Source organism: Leptonychotes weddellii, chromosome 9, assembly GCF_054177405.1.
Source record: "Leptonychotes weddellii isolate Sample4059 chromosome 9, ASM5417740v2, whole genome shotgun sequence".
NCBI classification, from domain to species: domain Eukaryota; kingdom Metazoa; phylum Chordata; class Mammalia; order Carnivora; family Phocidae; genus Leptonychotes; species Leptonychotes weddellii.
In genome coordinates, this window is record NC_138377.1 from 86,669,674 (window position 1) to 86,688,015 (window position 18,342).

The 18,342-nt window shown below is 36.0% G+C and overlaps 1 protein-coding gene across 6 annotated transcripts in view; it reads left to right on the top strand.

Annotated features, from left to right (window-relative positions):
* TCF12 (transcription factor 12) overlaps positions 1–18,342 on the top strand; it is a 352,686-nt gene that overhangs the window by 232,855 nt on the left and 101,489 nt on the right. For all 6 annotated transcript variants that reach the window (XM_081831136.1, XM_081831138.1, XM_081831134.1 and 3 more), the window contains exon 6: positions 13,778–13,842. In XM_081831136.1, coding sequence (XP_081687262.1) covers positions 13,778–13,842 — 65 coding nt within the window. The remainder of the gene's footprint in view (positions 1–13,777; positions 13,843–18,342) is intronic.

Consider the following 18,342-nt stretch of genomic DNA (forward strand, 5'->3'; position numbering starts at 1 on the left):
AAAAAAAAAAAAAACTGTCAACCCAGAATTATATATTCATTGAAAAAAAATTTTTTAATGCGGGCAGAGACTTTTTCAGATACACAGAAAGCTGAGAGAACATCCCCAGCAGACTTGAGGTACAGTAACTATTAAATAGAATTCTTTAAATAGAATTCTTTAGGCGGAGGGAATGTGACACTAGACAGAAACTTGGATCTACATCAGGACTCAGCAGATTTTTTTCTGTAATGGCCCAGAAGCTTTGTAGTTCAGATAATCTCTGTCACAACTACTCAACCCCACCATTATAGCCCCAAAGCAGCCATAGATGATATATAAACAAGTGGGTGTGGTTGTGTTTCAGTAAAACTTTATTTACAAAAACAGGAAACAGACCAGCTTTGGTTCATGGGTCATAGTATGCCAACTGCTCATCTATAAAAAGAAATGAGAGCTTCAGATAATGTAAAAATGAAACTATAAAAGACACATTATCTCATTTTGTTTTGTTTTTAAGATTTTTATTTCTTTGAGAGCAAACACGCAAGAGAGAGAGCACAAGCGAGGGGGGGGACAGAGGGAGAGGGAGAAGCATGCTCACTACTGAGCAGGGAGCCCCAAGTGGGGCTCAGTCCCAGGACCCTGAGATCATGACCTGAGCCAAAGGTAGATGCTTAACCAACTGAGCCACCCAGGCACCCCATGTTTCCTCATTTTTAATTACACTATAAAATAAATTTATAAACAAAAATAGTAACACTGTATGTGGGGTACATAAATATATGAAAGTAAAATGTGTGACAACATTAACCCAAAGGATGGAGGGAGGGTATTTGAAGTATACTGTTGAAAGATTCTTACACTGTTACATAATTACTTAAAGGTAGATCCTGTTAATTAAAGATAAATTTTGTAAATTGAGGGCAAACACTAATAAATAAAAGCCAGTAGGGGAGACTAAATGGAATACTCAATCCAAAAGCAGTCTGAAAAGGAAATAAAGAACAGATGAGACAAATAGAAAACATCTAACAAATGGTAGATCCAACCATATCAATAATTGCATTAAATGTAATAGTCAAAATGAAGCACACAGGGTAACGAGACTGAAAAAAAAATAGCTTTTTACCTTTTATTCTCTATTTTCCAGTGGTGTGTACTTACAGATTCTTCCCCAGATGAAGCATTTATTATTTTTTTATTTTTTTAAAAGATACGATTTTTAGGGGAGCCTGGGTGGCTCAGTCAGGTAAGCGTCTGCCTTCAGCTCAGGTCATGATCTCCGCGACCTGAGATCAAGCCCAGCATCAGGCTCTCTGCTCAGCAGGGAGTCTGTTTCTCCCTCTGCCCCTCCCCCCTAACTCATGCTTGCACTCTCTGTCTCACTGTCTCTCTCGCTGAAATAAATAAAATCTTTAAAAAAAAAAAGATTTTAAGTACTCTCTACACATAATGTGGGGCTCAAACTCACAACCCTCAGATTCAAGAGTCATACACTTCACTTACTAAGCCTGCCAGGCACCCCCATAAATGAAAATATTTAAATAGTGAACATCACAACATCTATTTACACAGTGTAACACCTTCTTTTTATCTAATAAAGATGGTCTGCTCCTAGTTCCCCCATGAGCTTTAGACAACAACCAAGCTGTATTGAACCCAGTGGCTTAGAACCATCAGACCCAGGGCGCCTGGGTGGCTCAGTCGTTAAGTGTCAGCCTTCGGCCCAGGTCATGGTCCCAGGGTCCTGGGATCGAGCCCCACATCGGGCTCCCTGCTCCGCGGAAGGCCTGCTTCTCTCTCTCCCACTCCCCCTGCTTGTGTTCCCTCTCTCGCTGTGTCTCTCTCTGTCAAATAAATAATATCTTTAAAAAAAAAAAAAAAACCATCAGACCCAAAGTAGCCTGTGGGGAAAAAAGGAATAGGCAGGTTAAGAATCCTAACACCCAAGCCTATCTATTCTGTTCCCTCTCTATTACAGAATCTATAATTCTGTTAAAATTCATTTTAGATTGTCTTTTATACCTTCATTTCTCTTCAGATCCCTTACCCACCTTTTCCAAGTCATGCATGCTTTCTTTGGTAAATCTTTCTCTTTATTTGAATTGGGAACAGAAACTTGTTTGTGGCTAAGTCTACAAGTAGTGCTAGAGATAGACCCACTATTAATGCTAAGGGAAGAGGGAGGCCATCAACCTTTAATGAAATTTAATGAAATGGAAGGTATAAAGAATTCTAAAACCTTGGGGAGTATCCAAAGGTTTCCTTTAAATTATTTCCCTGGAATCTACTTTCTTTTTTTCCTCTATTTAAGCCTTTTTCATCAAACACTGATATTCAAGATGCACATATATGGATCTTCTGGTCAATATATTTCATTTAAGGGCGCCTGGGTGGCTCAGTTGGTTAAGCGACTGCCTTCGGCTCAGGTCATGATCCTGGAGTCCCTGGATCGAGTCCCGCATCGGGCTCTCTGCTCAGCAGGGAGTCTGCTTCTCCCTCTGACCCTCCCCCCTCTCATGTGCTCTCTCTCATTCTCTCTCTCTCAAATAAATAAATAAAATCTTTAAAAAATATATATATATACATATATTTCATTTAAGGGGCGCCTGGTTGGTTCAGCTGGTTAAGCGTCTGCCTTCAGCTCAGGTCATGATCTCTGGGTCCTGGGATCGAGCCCTATATTGGGCTACCTGCTCAGCGGGAAATCTGCTTCTCCCTCTCCCCCTGCTTCTCTCTCTCAAATAAATAAAATGTTTTAAAAATGTATATTTCCCTTAAAAGTAATAACTAATATCTAATTAGGCCTTGTGTTTTTCATTTTTTTCTAAGCATTTTATATGTCAGCACATTTTATCCTCACAAAAAACCAGTGAGATGAAACTGTTATTATCCCATTCCACAGTTGAAGCAACTAAGGGACACTGAGGTCAGGTAATAATCTTAGTAAGAAGCAGAGTGGGAATTTAAACCCAGTTTGTCAACATCCAGAATCTCTGTTCATAATCACTTCCCCATGCCTCCTCCCTAATTTTATTATTACAGATATTCTTCTTTTCCTCTTTTATTCTTTAGTTTCTTCATTCCTCCCTTCCACAAATACTTTACACAGATATTTTACACAAATATTTTACACTATGATTTAAACTGATTTGTATAGCCATTTATAATGAGTTGGTATGTAAATAGATTATTTTGAGTTATGCATGACTCACAAATGAATTTTGAATTATAACCCATTGAGCACTCAAGGGTAGCCTTTACCTATTTTTCAGATTGCAACGGTAGGATGGCAGTAAATTGCATGCAATACTGGAGGCCACACAATGAAAACTGAATGTCTCATATTTTACCCCCAGAGTACCTATTTTGTAGCAAGAATCTTATTTAAATCTTAGAACACAGAGGGGATTTAAGACTCTCTTTTGGGCATTCTCCATCTGTTTCAACAAAATAAAATAGTCTCCTTTCATTTGCTCTGTATTTGTATATTTTCTATGGTGTACAAAGTATATTTTCTGCATTATTATATAGGTGGAGGATGTTGAGCCCCAGTGAGAAACTTAGAACATTTAGAGTTTTTCTTTTTTTTTTAAAGATTTTATTTATTTATTTGAGAGAAAGAGAATGAGAGACAGAGAGCACGAGAGGGAAGAGGGCAGAGGGAGAAGTAGACCCCCCGCTGAGCAGGGAGCCCGATGCGGGACTCGATTCCGGGACTCCAGGATCATGACCTGAGCCGAAGGCAGTCGCTTAACCAACTGAGCCACCCAGGCGCCCTAGAGTTTTTCTTAATATGACTAGAATGAAATCTTGGTAACTAAGTATACTGACTTTAATTTGCCATATTCAACATACCATATTAAATATTTCAAAATGTATTAAGCAAACATGATGAAATGCTTATACACTTCATTTTTATGACTGTACATCATTATTCCAAAAGTCCCTATGTCTTTTAAAGTTGTTTTTTTTTTAATTACAGTTAGTTAACATACAGTGTAATATTAGTTTCTGGTGTATAGTATAGTGATTCAAAACTTGCACACATCACCCGGTGCTCATCACAATAAGTGCATTTCTTTAATCCCATCACCTGTTTAACCCATCCCCCCACCAACCTCCCTTCTGGTAACCATCAGTTTGTTCTCTGTAGTTAAGGGTCTGTTTCTTAGTTTGCCTCTTTTTTTTTCCCCCATTTGCTCTTTGGTTTGTTTCTTAAATTCCACATATGAGTGAAATCATACGGTATTTGTCTTTTTCTGACTTACTTCACTTAGCATAATACAGTCTAGCTCCATCCACATTGTTGGAAAATGGCAAGATTTCACTCTTTTTGATGGCTGAGTAATACTCCATTGTACATATATACCGTATCTTTATCCATTCATCAGTCAATGGACACTTGGGCCATTTCCATAACTTGGCTATTGCAGATAATGCTGTTATAAAAATCGGGGTGCATGTATCCCTTTGAATTAGTATTTTTATATTCTTTGGGTAAATACCTGCTAATGCAGTTGCTGGATTGTAGGGTTGTTCTATTTAACTTTTTGAGGAACCTCCATACTGTGGGACAGAGTGACTGCATCAGTTTGCATTCCCACCAACAGTGCAAGAAGGTTCTGCTTTCTCCAACACCTGTTGTTTTTGTGTTGTTGATTTTAGCCATTCTGCAAAAGTCCTTATATTTTTTAGCTGTTTGTCTTCTTCCTCTTTCTATTGGTGGTGCCCAGATTTACATTCTGTCAGAAGCGGGGTGCTTAATAGCAAAAATAGATGGGGATGTCAATTTCATGGGCTATTAAGACAGAAAGAGATCACCCAATCCAAATTTGCTCTACCCCATCCCATTCTCCAGATGAAGAAACTGAGGCCTGGGGAGGTTTAACAACTTACCTGTTTCACACAGCTGCTTCATAGCAGAGACAGGAATAGACTCTTCTGACTCTTCATTCGCATGCTTTTTCATTTCACTACCCTGTTTCTGACCAGATAGTTGGTGAATGGTAGCAGTTCCATTGATTAGTTCCTTTCTTTCTATTCCAGTTATTGCTGTCAAGGGAAACTAGCTAATTAACAATCATTTATTATCTACTATTTTGGAGCACGTTTTCTTATACTGTCTCTGCCTCCATGTGGCTGTATGCCATTGATAGAGGCTTAGAGCAGAATCTGTCCCTGGCGTGCAAACAAAACAAGTCTAGAATTCCAGACCAGTGTTCCCTGAACAAGTGGCATCTGCCTTCTGGTCCCCAAGCGCCATAAAGAACAGACTCAGACATTGACCTTGCCTAGTAAGGTAATGATTTAAATTAAACAGCCAAAATACAAAAAGTTGTGAGAAAAATCACAGGAATTAACAATAATGAGCTTAATGTGCTCTTTATCATTGTATGATGCAAGAAATTTCTGAAAGAAGCATCTATACAAGCATTTGGTGGAAACAGTATGCCAGAAGGAAGTGTGTGATTACCAAGACAGTTTGAAAATATGCTCCCCTCTCTTCCCCCTTCCAAATTATTTGTTGATATAACTTTTACCTGATTTTCTTTTTTTCTTTATTTTGGGGCAAAGGGAATAAACTAAGATTAAGGTGTTGAAGATTGCTCAGTTTATTTTAGTCCCTAGAAAGTTATAAAACATCAACTGAATAATTTCATATCCTTTTTTATTTAAGAATGGGATAAACATTAAGATACAAAAGTTGATTATTTCTAGAGAATATGCATTCACCATATTTTATCCTGAAATGCAACCAAAGATGAAGAGATAATTCCTAGTTCTATAATCTTTTGGCTTGCTGTAAAAATGAAATGTCTTTGTTTCTAAGTTCTAAACAACATGTGGTTAGGGAAGTATGGAGACATTAAGTGAGAAAACACTTAAATTCTGAACCTAAGGAAAAGCAACAATGCAATATGGATGTAAATATGTGTTCAGGGACAATTTAGAAAATGCAGTTATTAACTAAAAAGTCTCAGAGAAGCACAGTTTAGATTTTGACCTACCTGTAATGAATACCTTGTTATATATTCTATATGTGGCAAAATTAAGCCATAAAATGGTCCAGAAAGTTTTGATAAATGACTGAAATTGATCAAAATCTTATTCTGCTCTGTTCATTCATTCCTGTTTTGTACCTACCTACCCACCACACCCCCTCATATTGAATTCTGCATTTTAACGTTCTCCCTGGGCATTCTAATGTCTGAAAGGCAGAGAAACTGTTTTGTACAAACCTCCTCATCCTTGTCTATGTGTTTATATTTAACGTGTGAATCTGATTTTAGGGAGGGAGTGGAGAGCATGAGGAAAAATAGCTGGATTGGTGAATGTTTGCAACCTGGACTATTTCATCTCAGGTTTTAGTCTCAAGAAGTCATTTCTAAAGCCTGTTCAATATAGGTCTGACTGTGTGGTCTTATCAAGGATAATGAGATACTTTATAGCAATTCTGCAGGAATTATTGATTAGGAAGCTGCTTACAGTTCTGATGCCTGTCACAGGAAATTGGTGCAGGGTTTGGATGGAATAAGTGATGAGATAAAGGCTGGGTTAGAAAAGTGCTTACAACTGGGAACTTGCTAATCACTGACCTCTATAGGGATCCTCTGGTTTATCACTAATCTCACACACACTTGGCACTTTCCTGTGCTGCTGCCTCATCATTCATAGCTGTGTGAGTAATTTGGCATGTAGTGAACAAGAGGAGGGCATAGAGAGTCCAGCAGCTGTGCTTGTTGGCACTGGATATTTAAATATCTTCAATGTAGCCAGCAGCGTGCTTGGCACAAATGTTAGCCAATAATACTTAAACAAATTGTTGTGAAGAAAATAGGCAGGCATTTATGTTAAAAACCCTCTCTCTCTCTTTTCTCTCCTTTAAAAAAAATCTGTTAGTTTGAGATCCTTTCTGGATTTTTTGTGTGTAAGTTTGAACAGATTGCTACGAAAATGAAGTCAGTAATACTAATAGTTAGCATTGGCCTTGGTTCTTTCAGAAAAGAATTTCCAAGTACTTTATAAGCATTAATTAAACTGTGCAGGCCTGTGTGAGGTACATGCTACTGAGTTGATTTTCCTAAAAGAGTGAGTGGAGGCATTGATGTTAACTGACTTGTAACTTGCCTAGTTCACTCAGTGGAGAGAAGCAACAGCCAAGAGATGAATCCAGGAACCAGAATCCTAGGTCTCTGCTCTGCTACATACCAAATGGCATTACAGATTTCCCCACTTTGTAGGATAGTGTGTTTGTATGTTTCTCCAAGTGGTTAGTGTGATTGAAATTGTATGAAACTTCTGGTAGTGTTCATCCACAAAAAAAAAAGAGGAAAAGATTCTCCATGAGCAAAGACGTTAGGTAAATAATGATTTTTCAAAGATACCTAAGGGGGAGGAAGACAGTCTGCTTATAAAACTGTGATCTTATTTAAATAGATTTGTGCCCAAATATTTAGATTGGCCTATGTAGGGATTTCGTATTGTTCCTCTGGAAACTAAATCTGGAAAAGTTCTCATGATTTATATGTATTAGAATATTTCAGTTTGAAACACAGTAATGTTGATCGAGGTAACTTTTTTGAAACATCGAAGGATTCTTTTTCTAGGTTAAGTCTTTAAAAAAAACTAGTCTAGTGCATCACTTAAAATATAACACATGGGGGTTTTTTATGTAATAGATGATGAATTTGAATTTATGAATGCAGTTCCGTAAGCCTTAAAAAAATGAACATTGAAACGATACTGACTTTCAGACAAATAGGAAAACTATTTGTTCTAATTTGTGCTATTATTCATGAAGTCAACAATTACTTCTTGAGTAGTATATATTCACTAAAATTACTAAACTTCAGTTAGTTGTAAATTTTCAGGTATTCACTAGACCACTGCAGAAATAAATGCTGAGCCATCTGTATCTTCTATAATATCTCTGTGTCTGGCCATTTCCTCATGAAAACATTATTTTGAGTTGGTAGGAAAAGAGCACATACAGCCAGGAGAGTATTACGGGGCATGTTTCTACAGCCAGTAGATTGAGATCTACAGGAGATCTTGCAATTTTACTATCATATCTTGTACCTGTTATCAGCTTCCTTCAATCACTCCTTGGTATTAACAGGATTTCTAGTAGGAAGAAGAATACAAGTGGCAGTGGTACCAGCAGTGTAAGTAAAGCGTCTCTCACAGTGCCTTACACATAATAGCTAGTCAGCAAATCCAAGTTTCTGTCACCTTGCCCACAGCAGTCTCAAGAGTGAAGGAGAGTGGAAGAGTTCTGGACTGCTGTGCACTATCAGGAGGGTTCAGCAAAGCAGCCTAGGAGTCCTCAAGCCAAAGTTAGTCAACATAGGAATGCCATGTCTCCTGGGAAGAAATGTGCTTTAGTTTCCCCAAGGTACTCTGTCCAAGCATGTTGGATGCGAGTGGGCCTCAGTGCAGAGGCAATCATTTCAGAGCATGGCAGCAGGAGCCCTCGGTCACTTACATTCCCTGAAGTAGGAGTTTTGCAAGGTGCATTTTCATGGCTCAGCAATTAAATATGTTAAATTGTTTTAAAGATATACACAAAAACAAATCCCTACATTGGTCCCAGCCTCTCAGGATGCTGTTGTGCCCCCTCTGATCTTGTCCAACTTGTTCATTTGACAGATTAGGAAACTGAGATCCAGAAAAACAAGATCAGAATAAATACTTTTCTAAAAGTCACTTGAAGTAAGAAAGACATCAACATGTGCCCTTTGCAAGAACTGGAAAGAATGGCAGTTACTTGTGAGTGAAACAAGCATAACTGACCATGTTCTATATCTAGAACCAGTCTTTGGAATAGTTGGGTTTTGCTGCCAATCATCTTGGGGATGATTTGTCATCCATCTCTCTCTTCAGCAGGAATAGATAGCGCCATATCATTTGATTGGTAGAGGCTGCTTGGAGGGCTAAATAGAGAAAAATTCCTATACTATATTTGGGCTCCACCAAATGTGTACATATATGATCTGAATATGGGAACTGTGTCCTAAACCTCCACTGGAAAACAGTGCAGTATAGTATGCCATTAAGAATTTGGGGTCAGGGGGCGCCTGGGTGGCTCAGTCGGTTAAGCGGCTGCCTTCGGCTCAGGTCATGATCCTGGGGTCCTGGAATCGAGTCCCGCATAGGGCACCTTGCTCAGCAGGGAGCCTGCTTCCCTACCTGCCATTCCCCCTGCTTGTGCTTGCTCTCTGTCTCTCTCACTCTCTCTGTGTCAAATAAATAATAAAAAATCTTAAAAAAAAAAACAAAAAACTGGGGTCAGATAGCCCTGCATTCTGGTTCTTTTGGCTACTTATTAATTCTGTGACCTTGGGCAAATTATTTCTCCTTGTTAGTGAAATGGGGACTTAATAGTACCTACCTCAGTGAATTGGAAGAATTTTAAAGCCACCATTGGCTTTCATCTGGATTATTTTAGTAGTGTTCTAATTCATTTGGATTATTTCAGTAGTCTAGTAGTCTTCTAATTGGTCTACCTGCTTCCGCACTTGTTCTCCTGTAATTTATTTTCACAAGCAGCCATGGTGATACTTTTTAGACATAGAGCATCTTTTCAGTAAATAATACTGAAGTCAGTTGGGTATCTGTGGAAAAAATGTACCTTGACCCCTCTCCCCCCAGCCACCAACCTACACAGAAATCAAATTCAGGTTTAAATGTGAAAGACAAACAATAAAGCTTTCAGAAGAAAACATGGAAAAATAGATTTGTAACTTTGAAATAGGCAGAGATTTTTTTTAAACAGTACACACAACAAAAAATGGACAAATTAGCCAATATTAAAATGAAGAATTTCTGTTTATCAAAAGACACTATTAAGAGAGTGAAAAGGCAACCTACAGAAAATATTTACATAGAGACAATAAAAGGTCTTGTATCAAAAATACATAGAGAACTCCACAAATCAACAAGTAAATGACAGTCCAAAAGTAAAAAAGTGGGCAAAATACTTGAATGGCCATTTCATTGTAAAATACCCAGCTGTCCAATAAACACGAACTCACTGTGATTTACTAGTGGGAACTTGGTTGCCAAAATGTCTGTTCAGTTTCCCACTGCATTAATAAATAAATCCACAACAAAAGAGCTAATTGTTCCACAAATCTCCTTACTAATAAGAATACCAGGAATATCATATAATTTTCTGCACAGGTTTTATTTTACTCTTGGAAATTCTGTTTTCTGAGCGTTCTTTCTCATAACAAGGTAAAAGAATGCATCTCTTTACTTTTATCCTTTGTTCCTAAATCTCTTCACTAAGACCAGACAGTGTATTCTTGATTCCATCTTAGCATGATAGTTGTGCAAGTACAGAGATTGCACTTCTCCCAGATCCTCTCCTCTCTAGGCTAACATCTTGATTCTTTTAGCTGATCTGGTTTCTGGATCCCTCACCATTCAAGGGAAGTTAGATACTAACAGTGACTCAGCCGTGTTCATTTGACATGTATTAAAATTATCTATGTATAGCATTCATATATAATACTTAGTAGAAAACCATAATACAGTAGCCAAAGCTGTTATTTGTCAGACACCTGAGATAAAATAGACTTAGAGACTCATTCTAATTCATGAAAATAGTTCTTGTAAAGAGTAATTTTGAAAGAATTAAAGATAAATGTCTTCTAAATCTCAGACTGAGTATGCATTATATATAAAGAGTAACCAAATTTCTAAGTCCCTCAGAAATAACTAGTTCCTAATAAATGAAAAGTGAAATGAAAATGTATTTACATTTCAAAATCTCATTTGAATAGGTTAAGGATCATTTTAAAAACAAGCTATCAACTTTACATTTCAGAAGAAATTTTTACTCTGTAATGTTTTTAGTTTATGTTAAGTTAGTTTTCATTCTCTCTTTGAATATCCTTGTAAAGGAAGAAATTTAGGAATTTTAATAGACACAGGAAAGTGGGTTTAAAAACTTAGTTTTCTTAAATAACTAGTAACCTCCACACAGATAATTAAAATTGTATTTGAAAGCTGAACTTTACTAAAAATAGCGCTGATATTGATCTCTTACTTTGTTCCCTTTCCTACCTCAACAATTGAAAAAAAAAAAAGTTTCTTACTCTGGTACGGTTGAGTGAAAATAAAACAGACCATGTTGTTTAGCTTTAAGTCTTCATTAGTTATTGAACGTTTCAGGAAGAGGAATTTGCAAGGTAGAAAGGGCCTATTGAGTATTTCAACCAATAATAAGTTGATGGTATATTGTGATGAAAGACAAATATAGTCTTCCCTGCTCAGCGGGAAGCCCACTTCTCCCTCTCCCACTCTCCCTGCTTGTGTTCCTTCTCTCGCTGTGTTTCTCTCTGTCAAATTAATAAAATCTTAAAAAAATAAAAATAAAATAAAATGTTAATATAGTCTCTGTCCTGCCAAGTATATGGAACATGATTTGTTTTTAAAGGTGGTATTTTCTTAAAATTGAAGACACGTTAGGGGCGGCTGGGTGGCTCAGTCGGTTAAGCGTCCAGCTCTTGGTCTCAGCTCAGGTCTTGATCTGAGTCATGAGTTCAAACTCACGCTGGGCTTCTACTTTAGAAAAAAAAAAAAAAGATGTACTGAGAATGATTTTTAATATCTCATAAACTTGTTTATTTGATGAATAAAGTAATACTTTCAAACCATAAATGTGTGCTGTTCTTTATTTTCCCTCAATAATTTGTCTGCCAGTCCTTCTGATTTGGCATTTCCCTTCAGTCTCTGCCATCTTCTTGGTTCAGCAGGATTTCTGATCCATTTTGATGAGGCACAGGAATAGTGTGTGTGTGTGTCACAATTGTAAAAGTACAATCTTTTCATGGTTTTGTGAGGTTGGATTCCAAGAGTAGAAGGGTAGAGTCCAAAATCCCCACAGATCATCTTGACTCTTATAAGCAGTCTTACTTGTGAAAGATATATCCTTTGAGAGTTACAGGTTTTTTTCCTTTTTATTCCATATGTATATGTTGCAAATTAAAGCTCTTTATGTAGAACATACTGCTTAATGGTGAGACTGTGAGGCAAATAGACCACATTAATTAACCTTTTCTCATAAATATGTATTTTTATGTGTTGTCATGACTTTACCTGAAATATGTGCTTCATCACTAATAGCCAGTAAGTGCTTTTTAAGATATGTGCTATAATGTCCTAATGGGCTCTAAAATTATACCCCGAGTTATTACAGTATTTTCTAATAACTAGCTTTGTTATTACAAGGATTATTTTGTATATCTAAGGAGTCAGTACGTGCCAAATTTAGAGTAGCAAGATTTTACATCAGTTGGCCACTGTGGAATATAGACGTCAATGAAAGTAATCAAATATTAGTGTCTGCATCTCCCAAGTTTTTTTAAATTTTATGCACTCTATCAGTAAATAATTTTGAGCATCCCATCTATGTGTGGAGTTTTAAAAAAATTAATAAACTATACATTTTTATATAATCACAAGCTAATACCTCAATGTATAATATGCAATTATGGAGAAGTTCATATAGCCTCAATAATTTTAAATATTTTGGATAACTGGTCAGATTTAATTAGATTGTTACTGTTTTTACCTTGGAATGGAGAAAAAGAGCTCTGCCATTGTCATTGCTTATCTGTGTCTCCATCTTTGATATTAACATCAAACTGTGATGTTTACAGAAATCTTTTTGAGCAACATATATGTTTGTGAGAGACTGTTTATTAAAACCTATATAATACTTGTAAATTTACTTTACTGAACAATATGTTGAAAAGCAAGTAAGAACTTCTGTCATTATCAGCACTGTGGGACATCTACTCTCCCTCTAGAACTGGCTCATACCATTTCTGACATTTAACCATCCAACTTTGGAACTGCTGGTAATAGTCCCAAAAGGAATTCTTACACATTTCTGGGAATATAAATTGACATGATGACTTCAGAGAATAGTAAAGCAATACAGAGAAAGTTGAAAGTGTGCATCCTTTAATCCAGCAGTTCCACTTCTCTGTGTCTAAAGAAAGTCTTACGTGTATGTATAACACATGTGTGAGGATACATGTTTCACCATTCTTCCTGATAACAAAAAAACTAGGAACAGTCTATTTCTCAGTAGGGGAATAGATCAACTGTAGTTTTATTTGTATAATGGGACATTTTATAGCAGTATAAATGAATGAACTAGGTGTCTATTATTAACATGTATCTCAAAAGCATAATATTGCATGGAAATGCACATTTCAAAGGGTGTAGGTACTATATAATCCCATCTGTTTAAATGTATTAAACACAAACAGTAATGTATATTGTTTGAGTGCATGAATATATATTAAAAGTTTCAAAACATACATGGGAATCATATATACTAACCTTTTGCTAATGGTTATCGTGTGGTCTGGGGTGAGAATTGAGCTGTATCCACACTTGTAATTTCTGAGAGAGAGAAGAGAAGGAGAAATATTCAGTCTGAAGCAAATATGGGAAAACATTATTCTCCCTACTGAGTAGATCGTACTGTTGGCTATATAGATATCTATTCTTTTCCATTATTTTGAATATTTTTTTGGTTTTTCACAATGGAAAGTATTTAATAAAATACATGCTAGTCTATGAAAGTCAGAATTTGTTAAGATTAGAATGATAGTAAGATTTTTAAATTTTATTTATTGGATTTTATCTTCTTGTTTCTGATTTATTCTCTGTACTTCCAAATCACAATATAATTACTATGAATGGTCTGGAAGTTGAATTGATTGTCAATAAATGAGGATTTTTGTATATAGTTATTTTCTTTGTTTTATAGGGAAAACGTCAGAGAGAGGCTCATTTTCCCTGTACAGCAGAGACACCGGATTACCAGGCTGTCAAGTAAGTTTAATAAATACAAAAGTGAGATCATTTTTAACCCATAAATAAAGGCTTTGATGAGGTAGAAATTTATCCGATTTCACCATTATTTGTGCCTTTAATGTGTGACTAAATGTGGTAAGATTTTAGTTACTAAACATATTTTCTTCTCCCTCTGCTTAAAATGGTTTCTCTTCCCCAATTCACCAGACTTGTCTTTCTCTATCATCAAAGATTTTCATAACTCAACTCCATTTTAACTGGAAGCAAAGTAATAATTACCTTCCTACCCCTTACCAAAATTCTTATATCATTTCTGAAAATGATTTTTGCATATTTCCTCATAAAAAGAACAGAGCTGCTGATATATTACGTGAAGAACATACAATTGCTTTGTGTGGCTTTTCTATCCTGTAATGTTAAACTTACTGATGGTCTAAGTATTTTCATTTCAGTCCTACACTCTAACCAATTCTTTAGGCTTCCAAAAGTCTCTTTGACTTGGAAACATCATTTCAATTCTTCCATATTCCGTAGCATGTTATATTTTTACTAATGGCCATCTTCTCTGCCTTTTCCCCCATATCCTGAACACTCAGTTCACCTCTAGATTCCCATCAGAATCAAGCCAAAAAGAATAGAAAGGAAGAATGTATACAATTTGTTTTCTGCTGTCTACATGCCTTTCATGAGGTCTGCCCTAATTTTAGACATGGGCATGTGAGCCAATTTTAATTCTCATTCTAACGGTACTACTCCATTTAATATATATCCTGTAATTGTGCCATTCAGAGTCAGAAGACCTAGGTTCAAATCCCATCTTTACAAATTACTGACCGACGGTCCTAAGACAAGTCATTTCCCATCTCTGCATTGATTTCCTCATTTGAAAAATAGAATTAGCAGTTTTGCTTCTACTTTATAGGTCTCTGAAGGTTAAGTTCCATGTACTTGTGAAAGCATTTTACAAAATAAATCCACATTTAATTTTTTTTCCATTCATATAACCTACAAAACAAAAGCTGTTTTGTTTTGGGGTTTGTTTGGGTTTTTTTGCATTATTTATTCAAGTCATTATATTCACAGTATCATTGGAAAAGGTCATTATTATTATTCCATGAAATGCCCCTTATTGAATCTCTTGGAGTTCTCACTTGGCTTTGGGAAACGAGAGAAAATCCTTAGCACAACCCTATCACAGGCCAGTAACTCATAACTCAAGCAATTCTTTCCTCCTTTATTCTCACCATCCTCTGTACATAGATTGGGAAGTGTGTGCATGTAGGGAGCACACATGGATAAATGCCAGAGCAGAGGATGAGTTGAAACAGTGCCCAATAGTGGTACTGTAATAGGGTAACTTGCAATGATTTTCTTTGGTATGTTAAATCATCCTTGCATTCCTGAGATAAACTTCACAGAAGCTATTTTGAATCCTTAATATTATTTTTAAGAAACCAAAAGGTTTGAGAGCCACTGGTCTAATGTTAACACTATTGCTAAACTTGAGGGAAAAATGATTGTAAGCTCTTAGAAACTACAGCTGCATCTAATATATCAGTTAATGCTTATATTAATGAGTTCCCACTTACATTTTTTATACTCCCTTCGCAAAGGTATTGTTATTTAGTTAGGATCAGTGGTAAGCTCTATTTATATAATTCTCAAGTTTTGAAAAGACAAATCTTAACAGTTTTTCAAAGATTAATATGTGTTTATACCAGAGTTAACTCCTTTCTTCTCATGATTTTTGTTTTTTTAATTCCAGTATAATTAACATACAGTGTTATATTAGTTTGAGATGTACAATACTAGATTTAATTCTCATATCAGAAAACATTTATTTTAAACCTAGATACAGGGGTGCCTGGGTGGCTCAGTCGTTAAGCGTCTGCCTTCAGCTCAGGTCATGATCCCAGGGTCCTGGGATCGAGCCCCACGTCTGGCTCCTTGCTCAGTGGGAAGCCTGCTTCTCCCTCTCCCAGTTCCCCTGCTTGTGTTCCCTCTCTCGCTGTGTCTCTCTCTGTCAAATAAATAAATAAAATCTTAAAAAAAAAATAAACCTAGATACATAACACTGTAATAACAGTTACTACCAATTACTGAGAACTGAGCCGGGCGTTGAATTAAACATGATTACATTTAATCCTTTTAACACCCATTTTTCAGATTGGAAAATGGATGCTCTCCAGAGGTATTAAGTAACATGCTCAAGGGCATGCATCTAGCAAGTGGTAAACCTTCTAAACACAGGGTTGATGCTTTTAACTATGTTGTAACTATACCACAGCATAACAGTCTCAGGTTCCTAGTCTATGCCCTTACTACCCTTTCATTTTAATTTCTTTGGTTGAGGAGGGACCTGGGAATTTATGTATATATATATTTTGGGGGGGTGGATTTATATTTTAAACAAGTGCCCCAGATGATGCTAATTCACATGGACTGGGGATTATACTTTGAGAAACCCAGTGCTTCTCTATATGTCAAATGTAAGCATCTACAGAGTATAAAAAAGGAAGAAACTGTAAGATCACTGTTTAACAATTGTGTATAACATTTTGGAGAGATCAGGCAGGCCTTTGGAAAAGAGAAACAACATTACCGGGATGTATTAAATGTAAAATAACAACATTGCTATATACAAGAAATGTAAAGGTATTCAAGTGAGGGAAAGATTTATTTGTAAAGAATTCACAAAACCAATGCCTGAGCCCCAAAGAGGAAGCCCAAAATTCAGCACAGAGGAGAGATTTTACTGCAGCAAAGACAAATGGCATCAGTGAAGATAGGAGGGCTCTTAAAACAAGTAAAAGAATTCCTCACTGTGAAAGGAACAATGGCCTTGCTATTTATTATTGTTACTTAGCTCTCACTATGCTGCAGTTGCTAGACAAAATTATAATGGATGACACCAGCTGGTTTGAAGCCTAAATAGTAAACTCAGGATATTCAAGAGTTAAAAAAGATGTATCACTCTTATTCAAAGAAAAACCTGTATTCCGGACAGTATTTGTTAGCAGGGGTCAGAGAAGACAATACACTAAAACAAAAATTGGCTGCCATTTTGTCTTACTTATTCACAAGTGACATAAAAATCTTAACCACACAATGATAATAGAAGGAAATGTAAACAGTGACTGCAAAATTATATCCAAACACCACTTTGAAACCATTTTTCTTCAACATAATTCCCAAAGGAACATTAACTCTCCTATTAACGTACATAAAATGCTGCTGACATTCTACAAAATTCAGTCTAATTTAATAATGCCTGATGGGCCTTGCTTCATGTTAAGATGATGTAATAATATGTTGCTAAATGAGTCTCCTCATATTACTTATGTGGCAATCCCATAACTGATGAGCCATTAAAAGGAAACTGGTGTAGTGGTATTACTGGAAACACTGATGGATCATTCTGCAATTGAATTTTTTTAATTGATTCAACAGAGAACATAGAAGCCAACATCTTTATTAACTATAGGTATAATACTTCACCATGATATGAAAAATCCTTTTATCATTACAACAGTTTTTCACTGATACCTGTTAAACAAGTATATATTCAAATAGTTTATATAAGTTTTTCTCCAAGTGTTCAAACCCAGAAGAGTCAGGGTCTTGGTTTTTTTTCAGAGATTTAAGTTTCATCAGCATTCAGATATTATATGCTTTAGAAAATGACAACTTTAAACTCAGGTAGCACTTAGTTATTTGGAAATTTACCCATACCATTTGCTTCTTAACCATCCTCTTTTCCCATTATAGCCAGTCTCACTATATACAGACATTTGATAATGATAAAATTATAAAAGAGTCAATACTTCAGGAATATATAACAATGATAAGTGATATATAATGATAACAACTTTAGGTATATAACCTACGAGCTTTAAAATAAATGGAGCAAATATTGATAGAATTAAAGAGAGAAGTAAATACAAAATTATAGTTAAATGTTTGAATACCTCTCCTAACAACTGACAAAATAACTAGACAAAAAATTTAGTTCATTTACTATCAACTACCTTGACCTCATTGATATTTATAAAACTCTGTTTCCAACAAATGAAGAATATACATTCATTTTGAGGGTATATGTTCTATTCAACAGGATTGAATCATGTGCTAATCCCTAAAACTAGTGTCAATAAATTGAAAAGGTTTGAAATCATACAGCATATTGTCTGACCAGAAGAGAATTAAATTAGGAGTTAGATACTTAGATACTTAGGAAAACACCAATATTTGAAAAATAAACAACACATGTGTAAAATAATCTGTGGTTTTAAAAAATTTTAAATTTTAAAAAATTAGGGAATTCTGAGTTATAGTGAAATATATAACAAAATTTGTCAGTGCAGCTAAAACAGTGCCTAGAAGAAAAGGTATAGCTTTAAATGCTTGTATTAAAAAAAAAAGATCTGAAGGGGGCGCCTGGGTGGCTCAGATGGTTGGGCGTCTGCCTTCAGCTCAGGTCATGACCCCAGGGTCCTGGGATCGAGCCCCAAATCGGGC